General features: G+C 43.6%; 1 protein-coding gene across 1 annotated transcript in view; it reads left to right on the plus strand.

Moving 5' to 3' along the window:
* PRKAR1B (protein kinase cAMP-dependent type I regulatory subunit beta) overlaps nucleotides 1-23,264 on the plus strand; it is a 186,003-nt gene that overhangs the window by 121,284 nt on the left and 41,455 nt on the right. Inside the window, exon 7 of the mRNA XM_066576368.1 lies at nucleotides 12,890-13,048. Coding sequence (XP_066432465.1) covers nucleotides 12,890-13,048 — 159 coding nt within the window. The remainder of the gene's footprint in view (nucleotides 1-12,889; nucleotides 13,049-23,264) is intronic.

A 23,264-nucleotide genomic window follows, 5' to 3' on the forward strand; every position in this document is an offset into this window, starting at 1 on the left:
GTCCCCAACCACCGGTCCGCGGACCGGGCCCGGGCCGTTAGGGTTTCTTTGCCGGTCCGCGGCGCCGCAGACCAACACGGTACTGTTGTACCTTGATGTCACGTCACTGGAAGCTAGGGGCTGAGCGGACTTTGGAGTGAACGCCCCCTAGCTTCCGATTGGTTAGTACTGCGGCAGGGAGGACACGCTGCATCGTGTGCTGCTGTGTACTACCGGTGGCAGGGGTGGGGGCTCGCCAGCACAGCAGTGAGCGCGCGGGAGCGGAGAGCATCGCGGGGACCTCAGGAACCACGCCGTCAGAACTGACGGGGTCCCTAGAGTTCTTGCAGCGCAGTGGGTACATGGCCACACGGACAGTGCTTCGGATCCGGTGAGCGCATATCAGAGGGTGCCAGGGAGTGTAGCAGGGCAGCAGAGTGGTCCCAGCAGCACCCCCCGGTCTACAGCGCTGTTTGTTGTATAGCGCTGCATAACCCCGCCCCCATATGACCAAAGCCCCACCCCACCCTGCCGGGCCATGGAAAAATCTTCTTGCTTGAAGGCGGCCCCTGGAGGGAAAAAGGTTGGGGACCACTGCCTTAGGGCACGACCCTTTTTTCTATTTTGGTTTCTCCTCCCCACTTTCCAAAGATCATAACTCTTTTATTTTTCCGTTGATGTAGCGTCTAAGGCCTTGTCTATTGCGAGACAAGTTGTATTTTTCAGTGGTACTATTTATTGTACCATATAATGTACTGAACATTTTTTTAGAATTTTTAAGCAGAGTGAAATGGAAAGAAAAAAAAACAATTTCTCCATCTTTGGGTGGGTAGAGTTTTTACGGCATACACACTGCACCAAAAATGGCATGATAACTTTGTCCTGTGGATCAGTGCGATCACGAAGATAACAAATTCATTTAGTTTTGTTTTTGCTGTACTAATTTGAAAAAATAAAATATATTTTCAAAAAATATGTATTTTTTTAATCTGTCGCCATCTTCTGACCGCCATACCTTTTAAATCTATCAATCTATAGGCTTACGTAAGGGCTTGTTTTTTGCAAGACGACCTGTGGTTTCTATTGGTACAACGTTTGGAGTACATACCACTTTTGTGATCTCTTTATATCACATTTTTCTTGGAGACAATACGACTTGCGTTGTGATTTTTTTTTCTGCTGATGTTTACCCTGCAAGATAAATAGATCAGAATTTTACGGACCAAACATGTTTTGGGTTTTTTTCATACCCTTTAATTTTTAAAGTGGTAAAACTCTTTATTTTCCACTTATTTTTGCATTTTTTTAAAAAAGTCCCAATAGGGGACTTGAACTTGTGATTGTTTCCGCACTTATAACATATACTGCAATACTTCAGTACTAATGCATCCTCACAGACAGAAATACACGGGGCCCGTCAGAAGGCTCTCAGCTTCCACGACAACCGAATGGCACCTCATGATCTTATCACCTGAGGGCTGTTTGGGACTCTTCAATTCTATACGGGGCATTTAAATGCTGCTATCACAATTGACAGCTGTGTTTAAAGGATTAACAGCTTCGATCAGCGTTATCGATGATCGCAGCTGTTGCAGACAGCTGTGTATGGAGCTGGATTGGCTTACAATCTGGCTCTCTACTAACCCTGACACAGGAGGGCGTACATGTATACCCAAAATCGGCAAAGGGTTAGTGAGCTTCAGGCGCCCATAATCATGTTGCCATTCACTGGTTGCCTTTCCCACCCCTAATAGGTGCCATTCTCATGAGATGATCATTGTTACTCACTTAAAGGGAATCTGTCTGCTCGAACACGCTGTCCAAACTACAAGCATGAGGTCATAGAGCCTGTATACAGGGGTAACTGCCAATCACTGATAGGACCACCCACTGGACTGTTCCGCTCAGAATGATCAGAAGTTTAACCCTTTCCAATCCAATTCATATTCTGGTTTTCCTAGGGGGCTTACTATTTTTCTGCCATTATACAACGGCGCTATCTGCTGGCCAAATCCAGTACTGCATGAGGTGACACATTAGATAGGCTCTGACAGCAGAGAGGCTGGTGATATACAGTAAGAGAACCCCGACGGACGTCTTCCAACATCGGAGCTGTACAGCCTTAAATCATAATGTCTTCAGACGTCAGACAGTGGATTGGAAAGGGTTAAATGAACAAAGTTATTCTGAATCTTTCCTATAAAACTATATATCAATCTACTCAGCTCCTCCGGCTCTACAACATGATGCCTGCAGTTTAGAGAGCATGGTCCAGCTGACAGATTCCCTTTAACCTCTCAGTGGTTTTATTGTAATAGCTGATATATATATATATATATATATATATATACATATCACACACACACACACACACACACCAATACATCTGCAACCCTTGGCACTGCGGATGGAGCTGTAAATCCCGGCATGCCCTGACAGTGCATCTGGCTCATGTTGGGTGTCTCCTGCTCGGTGATGTTCTGTTATGTAATATTTTAGGCAGTAGCATTATCTAGGAGTTGAGCCAGCTTCACGTTCCATACCATGGAACGTATCTGACATTAACACATCACACATCTACTAGACCTGTCTTTCTGCCTAGACCCATGGTAGAGCAACTGAACAGAAGTGATGACACGCTGAGTCTATGTCTACAGTGCAGAACATGGATCCCGGCAGCAGAGATCACACAGATTATTTTATTAGTACCAACTGCAGCCGCAGACAGGAGTTTTACAGGAAAGGGGAAATCAATAAGTGACCGTTGGTACTCTACCATTAACAGTACCTGCTGAGAATGTCGCAGTTTGCTGTAAGGCTCTGTTCACGTCTGCGTTCCGGTTTTCTAACTTTCTGCAGTGAACGAATCCATCCTATGATGGAACCAAGTAGCGCCGAACGAACCCCATTTATTGCAATAGGGTCTGTCCGGCTTCCGTCCTGCCTCGGTGCGAATCGGTCAAGCAGACGGATGTGGATCCGCCCTGCCACACCAGTTTGGCTTTAGGCTGTAGAGGTGGCAGCACCTGGGGAACCCCGATTTTCACGCTCTCTAATGGGATACTGACTATGCTGCGGGTTCCCAAGCCACTACACACAGATAGTCCCGGTAATGTGGCTACCGGAAGGTCTGAACAGGAGTCTTGCAGGAATACAGGTGTGTTAATGAGGTCCAAGCTGAAGGTGAGGGCAGACAGCAAGTGATAACAAAGCCAAGTTCATGGAGCACAGAAGTCAGGGTAGTCAGAGTCAGGCAAGTGTCAGAAAATACACAAACACGACTTTGCCATAAATGGTTAATGAGACCAAATTGCTTAGGCATTGTTCATGAAGGGAGAATGCCTAATATAGCAGGAGATGGCTGTTGATTGATGGAAAACAGGATTAGGGAGTGCGCGCTGGCCCTTTAATAGAGGGAGCAGAAGCATACACAAGCCCTACAGTCAGAGCCCTGGGGGCAGGCAGAGACATGGGGTGCAACCTGTAACAATCGGTGGCGTCCAACTGCAACCCTAGGAGAGAATCTTAGGATGGATGTGCGCCGGGGGATCCAACTCAGGATATGAACAGAGCTTTAGCTGTTGGAGGGATTCTTCAAAGGTGACAATATGGTGACATATTCTGTGTCATCTTTGTAAAAATGGTCACCGTATGTTAAAAAAACTAAATAAAACTAAACTTTGGTTATTGTTCATGACTGTTTTCATGTTCTGCGTAGAATTTTTTTTTTCTAAGGGAGGACCCATTGGTGATCACATGATCGCTGTGAGTCCAGAAGCTGAAACGCCTGGAAATCAGCTACAGTTGCCAGGGAAAGTTACAGTATTAGGGTGACTACCCACTACAGGTTTTTTTTTTCAATGCAAAATTCGCAGCGTTTTTTTCTTCTGCAGGAGTCTATGGGACTTGTAATGTTAAAATCGCGATCGTGCAAAATCGCAATTTACCACGAAATCGCGATTTTGTGTGGGATTTCCCTCTGAATTTCCGCCCCTGGAAGCTGCCATAGGATTGCGTTGGCAAACGCAATCCTAGGCAGACGGGCACAGTTTGTCTGCGCGAAATCTCGCGCGGCAAACAAACCGCGGCATGTTCTATTTCTCTGTGAGCCCCGCACAGAAACGTCACTGCCCGGCCGCCAGCTCCGCTCTGCGCATGCGCCGGCTGCCCGGCAAGCCGGCACATCAAACGGCCGGAGACGCAGGCGCGGGTAAGTACGCGCTGCTCTCTGCAGGCGCTCGGGTCGGGTTCCACGGCGAGAATCCTCGCTGCCGGATCCGACCCGCCCGTCTGCAGGCGGCCTTAGGCTAAGGCCCGTGGTCAAGGACACTGCTTACCCGTCCGGGTTTTCTATTTTCTACACTGCGGGTGTGTGCGGAAGCGCCGTCGGGTGTGCCGCTGCACTTGGCCAGTGTAGTTCTTTTTTTTCAAACTCCTGCTTTCCCGCGGAATCTGCTGCCTGTCTGCAATTCAATTGCGGAAGACCCGCGGATCGGATGGCTTCCATTTACTTCAATGGGAGCCGGCCATGCGTGACCCACATTCAAAAGGAGCAGTCTGTGATTTGTTTTCTGGACCAAAATGTCCGCAAAACAAATCCGCATGCTTTAACCCCTTGAGTGGCACGCCCGGAAATTTTCCGGGACGAGCTCCACTGCCCATAGTGATATACCCCGGAAGATTTCCGGGCTATGTATCACTATGGGAGCTGCAGAGCACAATGCCACAAGCTGTGACAGTGTGCTCTGCCTGCACAGACCCAGAGAGAACAAAGCAAGGGCTTTGAAAAACCAGCAGAAGATATTGCCGATATGTCGGCAATCTCCTGGTTTGTTTACAGGTTGCCATAGAGACCATCAGCTTGTCAGAAGCAAGCCGATGGTCTCTGTGGCAGGGAGAGCTGGTTGTTAGCTGTCAGAGGACAGCTAGGTACTAGCTCTTACAGCAGAGATCAGAGAAAACCTCCGATCTCTGCTGTGTTAACCCTTTACATGCTGCAGTCTATGTGACTGCAGCATGTAAAGGGCTGTCACTGCAGCATGTAAAGGGCTGTCACCATCGGACCCCCGGAATGTGATCAGGGGTCCTGATGGGTCCCTGTGGAAGTCCCCTAAAGGGACAAAAAAAAAATTTAAAAAAAAAAAGTTAAAAAATTATTAAAAAAAATAATAAAAACACTTGTCTCCCTTTACTTTGTAAAGAAATCAAAAATACAATCACACATGTGGTATCCATGCGTCGTAATGACCCAGAGAAGGAAGTTAATACATTATTTAACCCCTTAATGACATGGCCACTTTTTTTCTTTTTTCACCATTTTTTTTTTCCTCCCCCCTGTTTAAAAAATCACAACTTGTCCCGCAAAAAACAAGCCCTTATATGGCCATGTCAATGGAAAAATGAAAAAGTTATGGCTCTTGAGACGCAACTGCAAAATTAGTTGAAATTCAATGATTAGACCCTTTTAAAAAACCTGCCCTGGTGGGCACGACAGGGTGGTAGGAAACCACTCAAGGGGTTAATTCATGTGCGGACACCCGTGCTTCCCTATGGGTGGCTTGATTTGCAGATCTTCCGTACTGGTGACCTACGTTGATTCCGCAAATCTGATCCGCCCATGGACATTGGGCCTAACGGTGGGGACAGGAAGGGCTGGGCTGGTGAAGCAGCCTACAGAGAGCGCAGGACATGGGCCTACCGTACCTTTGGGGTCGTAAATGGAGTCTGTCTTACCCGAAAACAAGGTTGCGGTGCACCCCAGGCTTATGATTCATGCTACTCGTAAGACATGGCTGAACAAAAGGCATGTCGATTCCACAACTCTTTGCTGGAAGAACTTAATTGCAATGTGCACCAATTCTCTGAAATGGTTGGGGGCGCTGTCTCTTTAACAAGGTGCAGTAGTTTAAAGTGTTCTTAGGCACAACTGGTGAAAGTATTGCAAAATAAACAGCAAAGTCTCTCACCACAGATTATATCTGTCTCTGTTGAGATCCGGTCCTTCTCAGCAGGACGGGGTCTTAGGACAAGGCAATAATACGTCAAGCCTTTCGGGAGAGAAGAGCAAAACTTAATGGAGCGGGAATATGGCCAGACCATGACGCCATTGGTAACCAGTTTCTGGTCCTATTCGGTGGAGGAACGTCTAGGGGCTCTGCGGTAGTGCGATGGTGAAAGAGAACAGTGTCACCAGGGATAATGCGTGCCCCCAGAGGAGGACCGCCCCGCACAAAATATACGCACGCAATACGCAGAGACTAGAACTAATTGATGTCAATGGGTTCGTTCTCAGTAGCTCTTTTTATGCACGTTTCGTTCGCACACAAAATAAAATAGGACTTGCTCTATTTTCCTGTGCATTTCCAAGAGCCCCAATGCGCGTGCAAATGCGCTATACGCTGCGTAACTCCGTGGAAGGAAGAACACTTCTGGACCCCATTAACCTAAATAGCCTTTTAAACCAGGGTAGGGGTGTGTTTCATGCACATGTGCCGTGGGGTGTGCCCTAGGAGTGTGCCATGCATGCACAAAATGTACAGTACTACGCGACGATACGATCAGCTTCGTGCACTGCGCAAATACATTGCGCTGAGGCAAGCATATTTGCTCATACTCTAATCTGAAGCCGCGATTATGCAGCGAATGCAAACAACTGGATTTCTCGTTTCTATGAGCCAATATATAAACAGGCCGCACAAGCGAACTCTGGCGCTATTCGCTTGCTTAAACCATAATCGTTTGGTGTAAACGGACCCTTACAATATATCGTCAGTAAGTTTGAAAAAAGACTCAAGATCACTTAAACTTGTATTGAAGATCCTGCTGGGAATTGTAGTTCGGCAGCAGCTGATACACTCCGGTCTGGCTGATCCAATCCTAGATGTGTCACAGCCTTACTGTCCTGTATCTGTTGGCACATCTGGATGAAAGGACGTGTGAAGGAGATGTGTTAGTGGATGAGTGTGTGCTTCCTCAACCACTTGAAAGAAGCACTTGTTAGGATGCATAAAGATGCCGGGGACTCCGCTGGCGGCTCGCTCCCTTGCTGAATACGCAAACAGACCGGTGTTACTTGTGACCTCAGGAATGGCCGCAGCCACATGAAGGCCGTCCCTACACAAACCCAAAGCTTGGGCTAAAAGGGAAAAGCATTTACAGTGCAAACATCACTCTTCTCAGTTTATATTGGCTCATTACTGAACATTAAGGTCCTAGTGATTGCTGATACAATCAGGGCTGATAAGATCTGGGAGAGCGGCGTAGCTTCAGGACAGTAGCCGTTCTAATACAGAGTGCGTGTGAGGATCATAGCTTATCTACAACCAACAGCGGCCTTCATGTGGCTGACCACAAAGGGATAGCTACGTCAGAAGTGGTGCAGAATCCTACCCTGGGACAGGATTTAGTTTTTTGTGGGAAGGAAGATGTTGAAAAGAATGAAGTCATTATGGCATTTAACTTTAACCGTACTTCACTACTTTTAAAAAAGTTTTCTGAGATTTAAAAAAAAAAAAAGCGTTTAATGCTAGTATTCTACTTACCAATCGGATGTCAAAAATTCAACATTAGTCCCCCCCCCCCCCCCCCATTCCGTTTCAGAAATGTACTTATGTACTAATACTTTCTAAGGCTACATTCACACAGGCAAGTGCGGTAGCGGAAATAAAACTGAAAAAAAAAACAATCAAAAGAATGGATTTCATTTCTGCTTATCACACACAACTCCTGTGAGTTTCTCGGTGGTGTGTATAAGACATAAGGGCTTTTTCACACGTCTGTATATCGGCCGGGTTTTCACGCCCCAACTATCTACGGTGTCCCTTTCTGCAGGGGGAGGAGTCGGGTTTGGCCGGGAGCAGTGCATTGAGCTCCCTCTTCGCCCCTCACCACTGTTTGCAATGGGAGGGGCGGGATGCCGGCGGAGCTAAGTTCTGCGCCCTCCCATTGCAAATAGTGGCAAGGGGCTTAAAGGGGGCGGGAGCTCAGTGCACTGCTCCCGGACCAACCCGCCTCCTCCCCCTGCAGAAACCCGGCCAATATACGGACATGCGAATAAGCCCTCACAGTTAGCAAGTGCAAACTTAGACTAGTCTTAAATGCCCCAGATTTATCACAGTATAAGATTACCCTTTATTTACCTTAGTTTATGCCAAAAATTACACCAAAAGTAGGCGGCTATTTGCCGCAATTCTAGATAAAATTTAGTACACACACTTTTGTCAGATATAGCAAGAAAAGGGATTATTTATCTTTTTTGGACACAGAAAAAAAGTCGCAAGTTTTGGCGCAAGCCCAGCTTACACTAAAATTTTGCTATTTGTTAATTTGTATGCCACTTTACCCCACTTTTCCAAAAAAGCGGTGTTGCTTGTTGGCAGGGAGCGCCCAGGACTGACACATTTATGTATAATTTACGCCAGAAGCTGACCTAAATTTTACCAGAAATCTACTCCAGGTCCTAGCTGGTGAAGATCTCTGTGTAGGTGCAATATATGACGAGGTGTACGCCTCTTCGCATATTAGGTGCATTATGTGCCAGCTGAAATCATAGTAAGACCGGCATTTGAAGTGCTAGACTTAACATGGTATGTAAGGCTGAAAAAGACATATGTCAATCCAGTTCAGCCTATTATCCCCCCAATGTCTTATGGCAATAGATGTAGAACTCAAGGCTCCTAGATCTTTAGAACCAGATACTTCTAATAGTAGTCCTGATGGAAAACATGTAGCCTTTTTGGAAGGGAACCACTGCTTGAATTTTTAATAACATCGAATTAGTAAGTAAAGTATTTCATATATTGTATAAGCTCAAATATTCCAACCTTGCCCCATAATTCCTGGCTGAAAGCCTCATAATGACAGTCACAGTGTTTCCTAATAGAGTTAGGCACAATGCCCTAATAGAGGCAGCCATGGTGCCCTCATAAATTAGTGCCAGACAGCTATAAATTTTTGCCTGTTTTGGTTACAAGGTCTGTGAGCTTCTTGCATAAGAAATGTAAAAGTTAGAATCTGGTTGCTATGACCAACACTGAATTATATTTTCCTTAGGACACATTTTATGCATCAAGCCTTGACTGTATACATGAATATCATATTGTATAGTGGCTGCTGCAAGAAAAAAAAAAGTTTGGGAAAGTTTTTGACTTGTCACCATCAGGAAAGATATATGCATCCCAAAAAGAAGTCTGACCACTTTTTCTACATACAAATTGAGAGAAAGTGTATTAGAAACAGCTCACCCCTACATGGACTTGTTCATACTCAGATACACTTACCCCGATGCAAAGCAACCTCAAATACTGCAGCTCCAGTGTGGAAAAAGAAAACCTATTTTTGGCTCCAGCACCGGAAATCTTCAGTAAAACTGCCAGTTTATTCAAACCTAGTTTAAAATAATCCAGGAACTAATTTAGGGAATAACAACGCGTTTCAGGCTGACTCATGTGATTGTTCTCAGTAAGAGAAACCAAGTGATCTTGTAGATATGATACCTTTTAATGTGGCTAACAAAAATACATGATGTAATAGTGAGCTTTCAAACCTACTCAGGATTCTTCCTCAGGCATATAGGCAGTAGGTTCGAAAGCTTGCTATAACATCATGTATTTTTGTTAGCCATTAACACTTTGCAATCCAATTTTGGATTCAGGGTTTCCTAGGGGGTTTTCTCTTTCTGCCATTATACAATGGCACCATCTGCTGGCTAGAGCCAGTATTGTGGTATTGGACATGCTGGAGAGGCCCCCTGACAACAGTAAGAATACCCTGCCGGACGTCTTCTGACATCGGAAACTGTACAGCCTTCAATCAGAATGTCTTTAGACGTCAGACAGTGGATTGGAAAGGGGTAAAAGGTATCATATCTACAAGATTACTTAGTTTCTCTTGCTGAGAACAATCACGCTTTGCTCTACTGGCAAACACGGTACTAAACATTTTTCATTTTACCAAGCTGACACATGGCATGACTGACTCCATGATGAAGGGCTGTATGGAGTCATCCTGAAATGCGTAGCTATCCTCTAGTTGTGTTCCTGGACGATTTCAAACTGTTTGAATAAACTTCTACTTTTTATGAACTTTCCGGTGCTGAAACCATTTTTTCCCCCACTTTATATATACATACCGTATAAAATATTGCGGTTGGTTGTGCCAAACCTTCTAACGATCATTAATATCCAGCATTGGGACAATATAAAAACATCAAATGTATCCTGTCTTGACAACTCTTCTACCATGTTAAGTGCTCTGCTTCCCCTGTTCACCTCTATATGGGATAGGTGGAGCGCCAACTCTTATACAGTAGATGTCCACAATGACCACCCATAGTAGTTGTGGTTACTTGAGATTCCATCTTACATGTCCTACTAACGACCTTAAGAGCTCGCAGAATGTAATGTGTCTTTTATCACTTCCCACTTCTATGCAGGAGGTTGCTTTGTTTTAACTTTTGCTACTTCTGTCTATGGTCAAGTTGGGTGAGTGACTTCATGAAGTACAGACTCCAGACACTGCATTTCATCAAGTCCTTTAACATCATGTTCGTTTGGGAATTTATTTTTCATGTATTTCTTTCTCAGCTTAGGCGAAAGGGAGTATTCATTGATTCATCTCAGGAATTCCTGGAATAGTATTTAAAAACTGCCCAAATTCTCAGCTCCGGCTTAGAATGGACTACACTCACCTGAGACTGCTTTAGTGCTTGACTTGATGAGGGCACAGTATACTTCCTTGTACCCAAAATAAATATCTGTCATTTTGTAAATTTCCATTTTTCTTTGTTATCCCTTCAGATATTTTAACTCCTGGAATGTGTCAAAGCCTGGGGCAATTTTCTGGCTGACCCCAAATATTTTGGGTGTCATTGAGATTAGTGAATGTCCTAAGCTACTTATTTTTTAAGTGAAATCTGAGCATGTCTGCTAAACAAATTAGTATTTCATGTACATATTTTCCTATATACTTAATTTTTACTAATAGTGACTTTGAACCTTTAGCATGTAAAAAGCATTAAAAGTAGCAATACCTATTAAACTAAAGTCGGTCGAACCTGTTGATTTGAGTGGGCCCGGCCAACTATCTAATGTGTATTAGACTTTTTAACTGATGTTCATTTAGCAGGTGTCCGGGGAAGAAAAAGGATCACACATGTTGAATTTAACATGCCTAACCTTTTTGCTCTCAAGGGAGATAAGCCACCGCCAGAGGAATCTGGCAGCAGCATACTCCCTATTGAGAAAACATGCATGTCAAGCCCAGCCAAGTGTGTATATGTATAGGGAGATCAGGAGAAATACCTGTCAGCCGAATTTTATTTATAGCCTCACTTAAGGAGAGGTAGAAGGTAATTGGCATTGGTTGCCATTGCCAAAGGAGAGTTCCAAAGTTAACGGTCATACTTTGGACACCACTGAGTGATAAAAGAATGCCAAGCAGGGTTGCTGAAATACAGCATCTACTGACAGAAGAGATTGTTATACATTCAAGTCATATATATTTTTTATTAATACATGACTTCCTTTTGTTGTTTGACTGGCTCTCTGTTGGGCTAATGTTTTGAGCCTAGTAATTTCTGTTAATGAAATGACGTGCGTCATGATTACAAGGGTATATAATGTTTTCTTTTTTTAAATATGCGTGTTCTGCATGGATGTAGAGTGGATCTTTAGATATATTTACTCTGATAAACTAGGGTACCCCAATCTGATGATCCCTCGCGTTAGGCTCAAGGTACTGTAGTCTGGTGACCCATCCATTTAGGCCCAAGGTACCCCATACTGATGGTCCATCCCTTTAGGCCCAAGGTACTGTAGTCTGGTGACCCATCCATTTAGGCCCAAGGTACTCAATACTAATGGTCCATGCCTTTAGGCCCAAGGTACTGTAGTCTGGTGACCTATCCATTTAGGCCCAAGGTACCCCAGTCTGATAACCCATCCGTATAAGCCCAAGCTACCCCATACTGATGGTCCATCCCTTTGGGCCCAAGGTACTCAAGTCTGGCAGTCCATCCCTTGAGATTCTAAGTACGTAAGTCTGACAGTCCACTCTTTCGGCCAAAGTTACAGTAATTGATATACACTAGCAGTAAGAAAGTAAGTACTATTAACTATGTAAAAAGTTTTCGACCTACAAAATAAAGCACAACTAATGACAATCATTTTATTGCCACAAAAATAATTTTTTATAACTCTTCTATCGGATCTTTATAAATTGAATATTGATAGCCTTCAAGAACTGGGAAAAATCAGTTGTTTTTTTGTGTATGTGTGTTTTTTTTTTTAAACCCTTGTTTTCCAATGGCTGTGTTATAAACTAAATTGAGTGATAGCTTGCTTCCCAAGAATTTTCCCAGGAGATGGTTGGCTTCAAAAAAAATTAGGCTGGAAGCCCAAGTATTTTGAGCTTAATCGGTTTAGGAGAAAGAAATGGACTTGAAAGAACAAAGACCAGGTCTCATCAAAGGCCACCTTAGTCTCTCTTCTTCAATTCACAGGGTTGCGTTTCCTCTACCACCCTCATTATGGCTATCAACACGTCTTTTTGCTCTCAGGTTTGACAGGTGTAATAAAAGGTCAGAGTTGTGACAGTTCTGCTTGTCGATTCCGTGAGTGTCCAACTCCAGAACGCAAATAACCTAGGCCCAGTGAGCCACCGAAGCTGAAAATTCCCAGGGGTAAATGCAACCATTGTAGTAAAGCAGCAAGTCCTGAAACCCAATCCTCAAAGCCTGTTGTCAAGCTTTTGTGACCAAGTGAGGAAACTATTAAGCTATTGTTTGCGCCCCTATTCTTTTCCTCATTTTATAAGAGAAAGATTATTAATAGGTTTAAAGATAACTGAAGACATTAGCTAAAAGCAAACAATTTCCTGCTTGTTAACCCTTTCATCTGTTTTCTTTGTTCAGGTCTACGTGAATGGAGAGTGGGTCACCAGCATTGGAGAAGGAGGAAGCTTCGGAGAACTCGCTTTAATCTATGGCACCCCAAGAGCTGCAACTGTCAAGGCGAAAACAGATCTCAAGTTATGGGGTATTGATCGGGATAGCTATAGACGTATTCTTATGGTGAGTTGGGTTTCATTCACTCTTAATATATAGTGGTCGTAAAGGAATTGAACTGTCACATTTTAGGGTGTTACGTAACCTCATCAGCAGGATGAGCTAGAAGCAGAGTTCTTTTTTAGCAAGGGGTGAATCGTGGATCCGATTTTGGGCAATTACATGATATAGAAATTGTTGCCAAAAACATGGATCTTGACATTTTTTGGTTATTAGAGTCATCCCTTTCGCACCAGTCTGGTGTCTATTGTCAGCATCCCCACAGGAACATGGAGTATTTTAGGAAATAAGAGCTGATGGCAGTAAGCCTTCCAATTATATTCATATATTACAGGACCAGTGAAAGTTGGCTCACAAAGCATAGCTATTAATAAGATTCGCAGACATGTGCCAGGAGCTTACCAGAAGTGGAGTTGTTCTTTTTATAATGCAACTTATATTTTAGGATAACCAGTTTAGAAAATGCAGAAACACCTCTGGCTACATAGGTTTTGGTACACACTCAGAAGATGTCCTCATTTGGCACAAAATCAACAAGATCCGACTTAGCTTGGTTTGAGTAATGGCCACTATACACATTAGACATTTCTGTGCAACTAGATAACTTTCACATGTGTATAGGGGCCTCTTGACTCTCCCTTGATAAATGATGTCGGGTGAAGAGAAGAATCGGGCATGCTAAATTTCAACGCCTTGGCCTTTTGTCTTCTCTGGAGATAAGCTGCTGCCAGAGCTGTCTTACTGTAGCTTTCTCTACCATTCCTCTGTGTAACATATGAACACTCGGCCAAACAAAGCTATTGAGGATGTCTGAGCACCTTAAGGCTATGAGCATAGTCTGTTAACCTACTTATCTTGGAAGAAATGGGATAGGTTAAAATTAAGCCTGCTGGATAAATTAAGCTTTCCACAAAGATGGTTGGCAGATCTCATCAAAGTTGCCAGCATCTCAATCTATGGCAATTGTAAGTAGAAGAAGTCACTGCCTGGGTATATTCTGAAGTTGAGAACATTTAGTTCAGTAATCTTTCAAATGACAGGTCTTAAAAAGTTAGATCCAGGATCGAGTAGTAGCATCTTACAAATCGATTGAACTAGTGGTGTAACTGCTCTAACTGATTTATTCTACAAGTGCAGAACAAGCTACACTTGTGAATCCGGACACTTGTGAATCCTGATATTTGAGAGTGGGATGATTTTTGAAAGACAGGAGACTATGGAGGTGCTAGTGATGTAGTGATGAGGACTAATGACGTAATAGTTCCTTATGATGAAGGGAATATACACACCAATCAACCATGACATTAAAATTACTCGTCCAGTATTGTTTAGGTCCCCTTTATGCCATGAAATCGGCTCTGACCCATGAAAGAATGGACTCCACAAGACCTCTGAAGGTGTCCTGTAGTATCTGACACCAAGACGTTAGCAGCAGATCCTCTAAGTCCTGTAAGTTAAAGGACTTCCATGGATCAAACTTGTGTTTTTAAGCACATCCTACAGATGCTCAATTGGATTGAGATCTGGGGAATTCAGAGACCATGTCAATACCTTGAACTCTTTGTTGTGTTCCTCAAACTATTTCTGAATCATTTTTGCAGTGTGGCAGGGTGCATTATCCTAATGAAAGAGGCCGGTGCCATTAGGGAATGCCGTAATGGGTGTACATAGTCTGTACAATATTTAGATAGGTGGTATCTGTCAGAGTAACAGCCACATGAATGCCAAGACCCAAGGTATTCCCCAGAACATTGCCCAACGCATCACAATGCCTCCGCTGGCTTGTCTTCTTCCTGTACCGTATCTTGTGTCACCTTTTCCACAGGTAAGCAATGCACGCATACCTGTCCGTCCATATGATGGAAAAGAAAACATGGTTCATCAGACCAGGCCACCTTCTTTCATAGCTTCATGGTCCAATTATGTTACTTACGTGCCCATTGTATGCCTTTTTAGAGGAGGACTTGGCTTAGTATGGACACTGACCCATCAATGGCTACACACTCCTATAGGCAGCAAGATAACATTAACATTTTTAACAATTTGTGCTACAGTAGCTCTTTTGTGAGGTCAAACCAGACCACCTAACCTTCACTTCGTACACACATCAATGAGATTTAAGTGCATGTCACCCAGGACCATTTTTCTTAGGCACCAACCACTACATATCAGTAACACCCTACAAAACCTGTTTTGGAGACGCTCTGACCCAGTCATTTACCTGTCACAATTTGGCCTTTATCAAAGCAACTCCAATCCTTACGCTTGCCCATTTTTCCTGCTTCCAACACATCAACTTCAAGAACTGTTTACTTGCTTACAAATATGTCCCACCTCTTAACAGAGGCCAATAGTTACGGCGGCTCAGTGTAGGGTGGAAATATGCTAAGCCTGAGTCAATATTAACAGAGTATATGTTCGAATTCAAATTATTAGACAAGGGTAGGTCTTCCAACACTTTGGCATAGAATGACGGATGCCCTACGTGATGGGGGCTAGTCCACATTCTCTGGTGAAGAGGGGAAAGGCAGCATAATTTAAAGGTCCAGTACCACGATTTTACACATTTTCTATACTATCTTCCTAGGCCCTAGCTACCACCAATGTGGCTACATATAACATTTTGATGACCCTGCTGACTTGTGTTGGCCCCGGCTACTAGTAAATTGAACCCAACTTTTCTAAGTTCTTAGCCCACCCCTGCTCAGCATCTTCATATTATCAGAATAACAGCCTAGTAAATATTACAATGGAGAACTTTGCTTTCTAATATGTACTTGAAAGCCTTAAATTCTTCATTTAGATACATGTCATAAGTCGCCGAGCAATCTGTCAAGATCTGTTCCACTTAGCACGATCACAATGTTGTAATAGCCCATGAATGCAATATGCTAAACGATGCGTTATAAATAGCCCACAAGTTTTGAAGCCATGTGGTTGGCACAGCAAATCAGAACAGGATTATCAGTAGACAGGAGAGGAATTCTGAGACGCCTGAGTCAATTCGGTGCCCCGAGTTCCCCTTGCATGCTCTGAATCTGCAAATAGCAGCAAAAATATGTCACAGGATTGCTACCTTAAATCCACAGCAAACAAGTGGGCAGTTCACTTGTCATACTCGTCTGCCTCTGCTGTTGGCCTCTTCTTGAACCAGGACAGAGGGTCCTATTCATCAACCTGCCATGCAGCCTCACCTGTAATCAGAAACCCAACTTCCCTCGGTCTTCCCACTGAGCGAAGCTCTTCATGGCCTCATTTTATACTCAATCACAGCACTGTACACAGTAAAAAGTGGCTGTGGGTTTCTCGCCACTGATTAGCAGGGGTTTTCACACCTGTTAATTCCTCCTCGGAAAAATGTCTTCATTCCCATACCTTGTCTGGAAATGCAAAGTGTGGTTACACAGGTGGAGAAAGTAAAGAGAACCACACATTTTCAGACTTTACCCAATCACGGAGTTGACCTAATGGTTTATTCATGACTTACTTTGCAGTTCAAGGTCAGAAACTGGATTTGGCTGCCGTTCATACCCCAGAAACATCCGATATCGGTCTTATCTCTTCGAATTGCATTCTAGCGTTGGACATCAACATCTTAAGATTTGCATTCTAGACTTGGAATGTTATACCGACCCTATGATTCATTTTTCAGTCTCTACCCATGAAACCAAAAATGGTGTATTGTACTATTTGTTTAAATTGCAATTGGCTCTCCGTTCTGCAGTGGTATAGGTCTAGACTTTCCATCTACAGTCTATAATGAGATGCAAATTATAACAAATCCCTGCTATTTCTGGATATTCATGCATATACTATTTCCTTTATGGAAGTTGTGTGGTTGGAAATTGACACCTTGTCTTCATGGTCCCACCAAGGCACTATTATTTCTTCAAAAGGAGTCCATTTGGAAATTTCCAACTTATCTCATGACTGTTTTGATGGATTTATGATATGGTTATATGTTATTTGTGAGAAGACACAAGTTTAGCTATTGGATACTATTTGTGCTGCTATTGTGCTCGTTTGTGGCAATTGTTTCTCGGTAAATCCTTACCTACAGTATGTAGCTAAAATAACAGGACGACTGTCATAACTGTTACGTCCGCGCGGGACTCTGTCTGGATCAGATGTAATTAGTTGTCCTAAATATAGATGAGCGAGCACGCTCATTTAACCCTTTCCCTTTCCAATCCACTGTCTGACATCTAAAGACATTCTGATTGAAGGCTGTACAGCTCTGATGTCGGAAGACGTCCGGCAGGGTATTCTTACTGTATATTACTGGCCGCTCTGTTGTCGGGGGCCTCTCCAGCATATCCCATACTGCAGCACTGGCTCTAGCCAGCAGATGGCGCCATTGTATAATGGCAGAAGAGAAAGCCCCCCTAGGAAACACCGAATCCAAAATTGCATTGCAAAGGCTTAAGGCTGATGCTCGAGAGAGCATCGGTCTTTTCGAGTAACTGCTTACTGTTCTGAGCACCATGCGGGGGGGGGTTTGGAGAGTGGGAGAGATATCACCAGACTTATCTGACAATGGAACAGGACAGTAGCTTCAAAAATGACCAAAAACACTATCAGACCAGAAGTATAACCAGTGTCCTCCATCAAGAGAAACCAGGCGCTGACTAGCCAGCCGGGACACACATCTCCCAGTCAACTAATCTATCCACACACTCACAGAGTATTCATATCAGTTTCCAGAGCCAAAATGATGCTGAGCATGTGCTAGCATTTGGTTCACATGGGCCAGGGCTGACTCAGTGACGTCACTCCGGTCCCGACCTGACACAGCCCACAATCCATGACAGTAACTTCCTGCAACAAGTTATTTTATCTTAAAGGGAACCTGTCACCTCCTATAAGCCTCATAAATAAAGTTATAGTGCTTATAGGATAGTCCCACAGACTTATGGGGTGTCATTTTTATACTTATCGGGCTCTCTTTTCCTAAACTGTCACCCCGGGAAGTCAGCGCTCCGTTTATCAGCACAATTCTTTTAATTCTGTCCATGTGCGCATGCTGACTGAAAAGAGTCATACTGAGACAGGGTGACAATATGGGAACAGGGAGCCCAGTAAGTATAAATATTAAACCGCAAGACTCCGCAGGACCTATACTGAAAGCACCATAACTTAGTTTACGGTGCTTATAGGAAATGACAAGTGCTGTTTAAGCTATTAAAAAGCTATTGTTATCTTATAACGCAATCAATTGTAAAGCAATTGAAAGGGCAATAAAATGTAGCACAGAATTCTATAATGCGTTAAAGGGGTATTCCTTGACTTTACTAATAATCTATCCTCATGATAGGTCATCAGTAGTTGATTAAGGGGGCCTGATGCACAGGATCCCCAACATTTAGCTGATCGTTAGGTCCACTGTCGGTGTTGTGGGCCGAACATCGTCACTGGGGTCAGAACCAGAGGTATAATAGGAGGTAGTGCTCCCATTAAATTCAATGAGAGTGAAGCCAGCTATTACACTTCCGGCTCCAACCCCAATGACTACATTCGGCCTACTGCATTAACAGCGGAATGAACGATCAGCAGATCAGTGGGCATCCCAAGCAGCGGGCCTCTGTCAGTCAACCACTGATGACCTGTCCTGAAGATGGGTAGCTAAATACCCCGTTAAGAGTCATGTGAAACTCGGCTTCATCGGTATAGTAGACACAAAAAATTAGTTGGATCAAACCAAAAACAATAACCTAAGACAAGAAAGTACTGATTTCTGAATGAATAGAAAAGGACCCTTGTTCAGGGTGAGGTAAAGGCCCGGTCCTCACCTCTGGGTATGGACCTGATTGACTGACAGTTGGCAAGGAAAGTTGGATACTTGGTATTTGTGCTTGGCATCGTTTCTGAAGAGCTTATCCCACAGTGCGGCAAAGCTTTGAAGATAATCTAACCTCGCAATCTCTGTTTCATAGATACGTTCACACTGTGCCATATGACTTGTCCTCAGTGCACAGGATTGCTGGCCTAAGCCATATTTAGTACAAGTTCTTCACACTGCATCCTTTCAGAGAGTGCAAATGTTAACACTACGAGTGCTGCACATTAGGAGAATTATAGGGGGGGGGATCATTTTGCGTGGTCTGCTGCAATCTTTTAAAAGGGCTGAAATGCCTTCTGTACCGCATGCTAATAACTGATGGATTAAAGTTCCGCTTAGAAGCTACACTACTTAAAGGGATTGTCCGGTTTTGAAAACCCATTTTCATATACCCTATTTGGGAATTCTGAGGTAACCCTTTCCAATCCACTGTCTGATGTCTAAAGACATTCTGATTGAAGACTGTACAGCTCCGATGTCAGAAGACGTCCGGCAAGGTATTCTTACTGTAGATTACTGGCCGCTCTGTTGTCAGGGGCCTCTCCAGCATGTCACATACCGCAGTACTAGCTTTAGCCAGCAGATGGTGCCATTGTATAATGGCAGAAAGAGAAAGCCCCCTAGGAGCCCTGAACCCAAAATTGGATTGCAAAGGTTTAATAGATAGGGATCATAAATTAGGGACTCTTACTATTAGCCAAAATAGAGAATAGCTGCAAAGAGCTTTTCTTGGTCAGGAATATGTAGATCTTTGCATTATACAGACTTCTGGCACTGTGTTATGCTTCATGTTTCCTGTGGTGGCGCTGCGAAGGAATTCAGCATTTACCGGATTACGGCTAATCACTAGGATATGGACCCTTTTACACAAAGTTGTCCAAAGCTGACAACTCCTTTAAAGTTTGCTAATATAATTCCTTTTCTTCCCCCCTTTCTTCTTATGGGTGGGGGAAGCAAGTAAGGTAGTTTGCAAAGTTTAAAGGGAACCTGTCACCTCCCAACAGCACCGTAAACTAAGTTTTGATGCTGTTAGCGGAGGTGCCAGGGAGCCGGGTGATGTATATTCACCCATTCTCCCCGTTCTGCACTGTCACCTGCTGAAAAATCATGCCTGGCATGAAAATCTGACCCTTCAGATTGCTGTGTGCTCTCCCATAGACTTCTTTGTCACCCATTGAAGATCGCGCATGGCACGAAAAAACTGACTCTTTTCACCACAGGTGACACGAAGCATTACACAGTGCCCGAAGTTTGTATAATGCATAGACTTGTATCCTCCTGAGCGAAAAAAGTTATTTGCAGCAACTCACAAGGCACACAGGCTTTCTTTACGAACTCCGAAAGCATGTGAACAGCTTTTTACAAATACTGAATTAAATCGTATGCGTATAACTTTGTGTCCAGATAGGGTAGCATACAGATCTGATACTGCCACTTTAAATCCATATAAAATGGTAACTAATTTGTAAATATGAACTTATTGAGCTAGATTTATAAAACAAATGGTAGTAAATTGTTGCTTAGAACCAAAAATATGCTAAATACTGCATTGCGGAGCAATACATAAGAAAAATCCCAAATATTTGGAATGCAGAAACCAGATCAACTTATTTCACGAGTGACCAATTCAAAGAGAACTGGGGCGGCACTGAACTTCATTGAAGTGAAGAATCCTATCCACTCATGCAACATATTACCTCCTAACTCAAGCCATAAAAGGGTGTGTTAGTAAAAAATACATTTAATATCTAAAGTTGGATTTTTTTATTTTAAGGGATGGTCTATGGTTTACAATACTATCCTACCAAAAGTAATTTGATATCCAAGCAAGAGTAGTATTTATATAGACATGTTAATACTTAGTGGGCCTCCTTTGACCTAATGATATTGGATACTGACTGTGGTATACTTTCTACTAAAATCTGATACACTTCAGCAGGTATTTCCCTCCATTCATCCTGTAAATGTTTGGCAAGTTCTCTCAAAGAAAATGGGTGCTGTTCATACATTCTGACCTAACCTACCAGTTTGCCCCAAAGATGTTCAGTGAGGTTCAGGTCAGGATTCTGTGCAGGTCAGTCCAATCACAGAACATCCATATCTTCAAACCAATGTAAAACAGGGTTGGATTGGCGACAAGGCGCATTGTCTTGTTGGAAGTATGGCTGACCATTCCTGGAATATTACCACATTGTCAGCAACACATAATTGTGTAGAATGTCAGGGTACACCTCTGTGTGCATGGTTCTTGTTACTACTTCCAACAACGGACCGAGTCCATGCCACGTAACACATTCCCAGACCATAACAGAACCTCCACCGCACTTAACTGTTGGCAGAACACACTCGGGCAGAAGGAGTTCCCCTGGATCCTCCACACCCAGGTACCTCCATCTGATATGAAGATGGAGTAGCTTGATTTGTCACTCCATAGAACATCCTTCTATTGCTCAATTGTCCAATGATGATGCTTCTTGCACCATTGTAGACGGGCTGATGCAGTGTGCTTTGTGATGGACGACTTGTGTACAGCGGAATAACTCATATATCCAATAGGATGCATTTCCTGTCACAAGGTATGCCTGATACCTCCAAGAGTCTGCTTCTCATGTAGCATGGTTTAGGACACGTGACTTGCTAATCAGACATGATCCGTCCTGCTGATAGGTGTGTCCAAGTACTTTTGGTCGGGTAGTTCATTTATACTAGGGCCTATTTGTGCAATAAGGTGTAAACAGTTACTGCAAAGAGCGTCTCTTTCTTGACAATGAGTCCACTTAGACAGAGTAATTTGCCTCGATAGATGGGTGCCGATCAGTGAGATTGGTGCTTGTCTACCTGGCATTTACACCAATTCAGGCTCTTTTAGGGGACGAATGATCATATGGTCATTCTTCCCATGGAGTATCGTTATCGGCAGTACATCGCCTATTTACACTGGAAAATGTGCTGCCGACAGTGAGTTTGTGTGTCTCATAAAACATGTGATCGATCACCTGATAAACAAGAGTCGGGTTATTTGTGGCATATTCAGATTGGTCGATTGTTGGGCAATCGTATGTTCGGACGAACGTTTGTGCCCAATAGTTGGCATTTGTAAAAAGCTCTTAATACACTAGTCCCCTATGTTCATCAGCTGATCCAGACTGGACAACCTTTTCAAAGCTTTTTCTCGTCATAGCAAGTACTGGCATATCACTGGGAAATCTCATCACTTTCTGATCATGGTGGTCTGACTACCAAAACCTCAACTGCTACAGTGCCAGCTAAGTGCTGTGGTTCCTTCTGATATGCCATAATATTCCATGATGTGATAGCCCCTTTAACCCTTTGCAATTCAATTTTGAATTCAGGGTTTTCTAGGGGGCTTTCTCTTTCTGCCATTATACAATGGTGCCATCTGCTGGCCAGTACTGCGTTATGGGACATGCTGGAGAGGCCCCCGACAACGGAGCGGCCAGAAATATACAGTAAGAATACCCTGCCGGATGTCTTCCGACATCGGAGCTGTACAGCCTTCAATTAGAATGTCTTCAGACGTCAGACAGTGGATTGGAAAGGGCTAAAGGAGTTTTGTTCGTTTTAACATTAATAAGTGTCTGATCAATGGGGTTTGACCACTGAGATCCACTGTGAGTATAGTGGTCCTATCCACCCCGGATTAATGGCATGAAGGTTGTGCATACCTGCTGCTGCTCCTTCAACCTTCGGGCCTTCCGGTGATTACCGAATACAGCACTTAGCAATCTCCAGCTGCCCCATAGAGATGGATGGAGCAGCAGTGGTCACCCACAACCTCCAGTCCATTCAAATAGGAAGGGCACAAACCCCAATCTCATGATTGGTCGGGGCTCATGGTGCTGTGCATCGGAAAGAAGTGTTTAAATTGGTACATCCCCTTTAAGTCAGCCCATCCCTCATTTAATTACCCACAATGGTACTTACTGTACCTGTAGACAAAACAATAGGCCTATAGTCTCCAACACTGTTGTGTTCTAGCTATCAGTAGTAGCAGTCATTTTGTACAATATGGGAAGTTACATCTTCATTTGCAAATGATTATATTTGCTGCGGACCCCCCATTAATTCATTGGTTATTACCATTACCTTTTTTTGTTATTTGAGTTATCCGTCTTTCCTACCACTTAATACCTCCTTCCATTGTCTTTATTCTCGTGAGTGTCACCTTCCTGACCAATTAATTCAGCTCTCCAAATCTGCATTGATACATTGAAGCTTTTTCTTGCCCCGAAGCACTTTTAAGAGGCTTAGTACGGGGGGTCTGCAGAGATCCAGTTGTCCTAAGCCTCTTACATTCTAAAAGCATTCCTGCCCTATTTCTAGTCGGGTCACTTGCCTCCTCTGTTCAGACAACAGTGGGGA

This window comes from Eleutherodactylus coqui, chromosome 8, assembly GCF_035609145.1.
Source record: "Eleutherodactylus coqui strain aEleCoq1 chromosome 8, aEleCoq1.hap1, whole genome shotgun sequence".
NCBI classification, from domain to species: domain Eukaryota; kingdom Metazoa; phylum Chordata; class Amphibia; order Anura; family Eleutherodactylidae; genus Eleutherodactylus; species Eleutherodactylus coqui.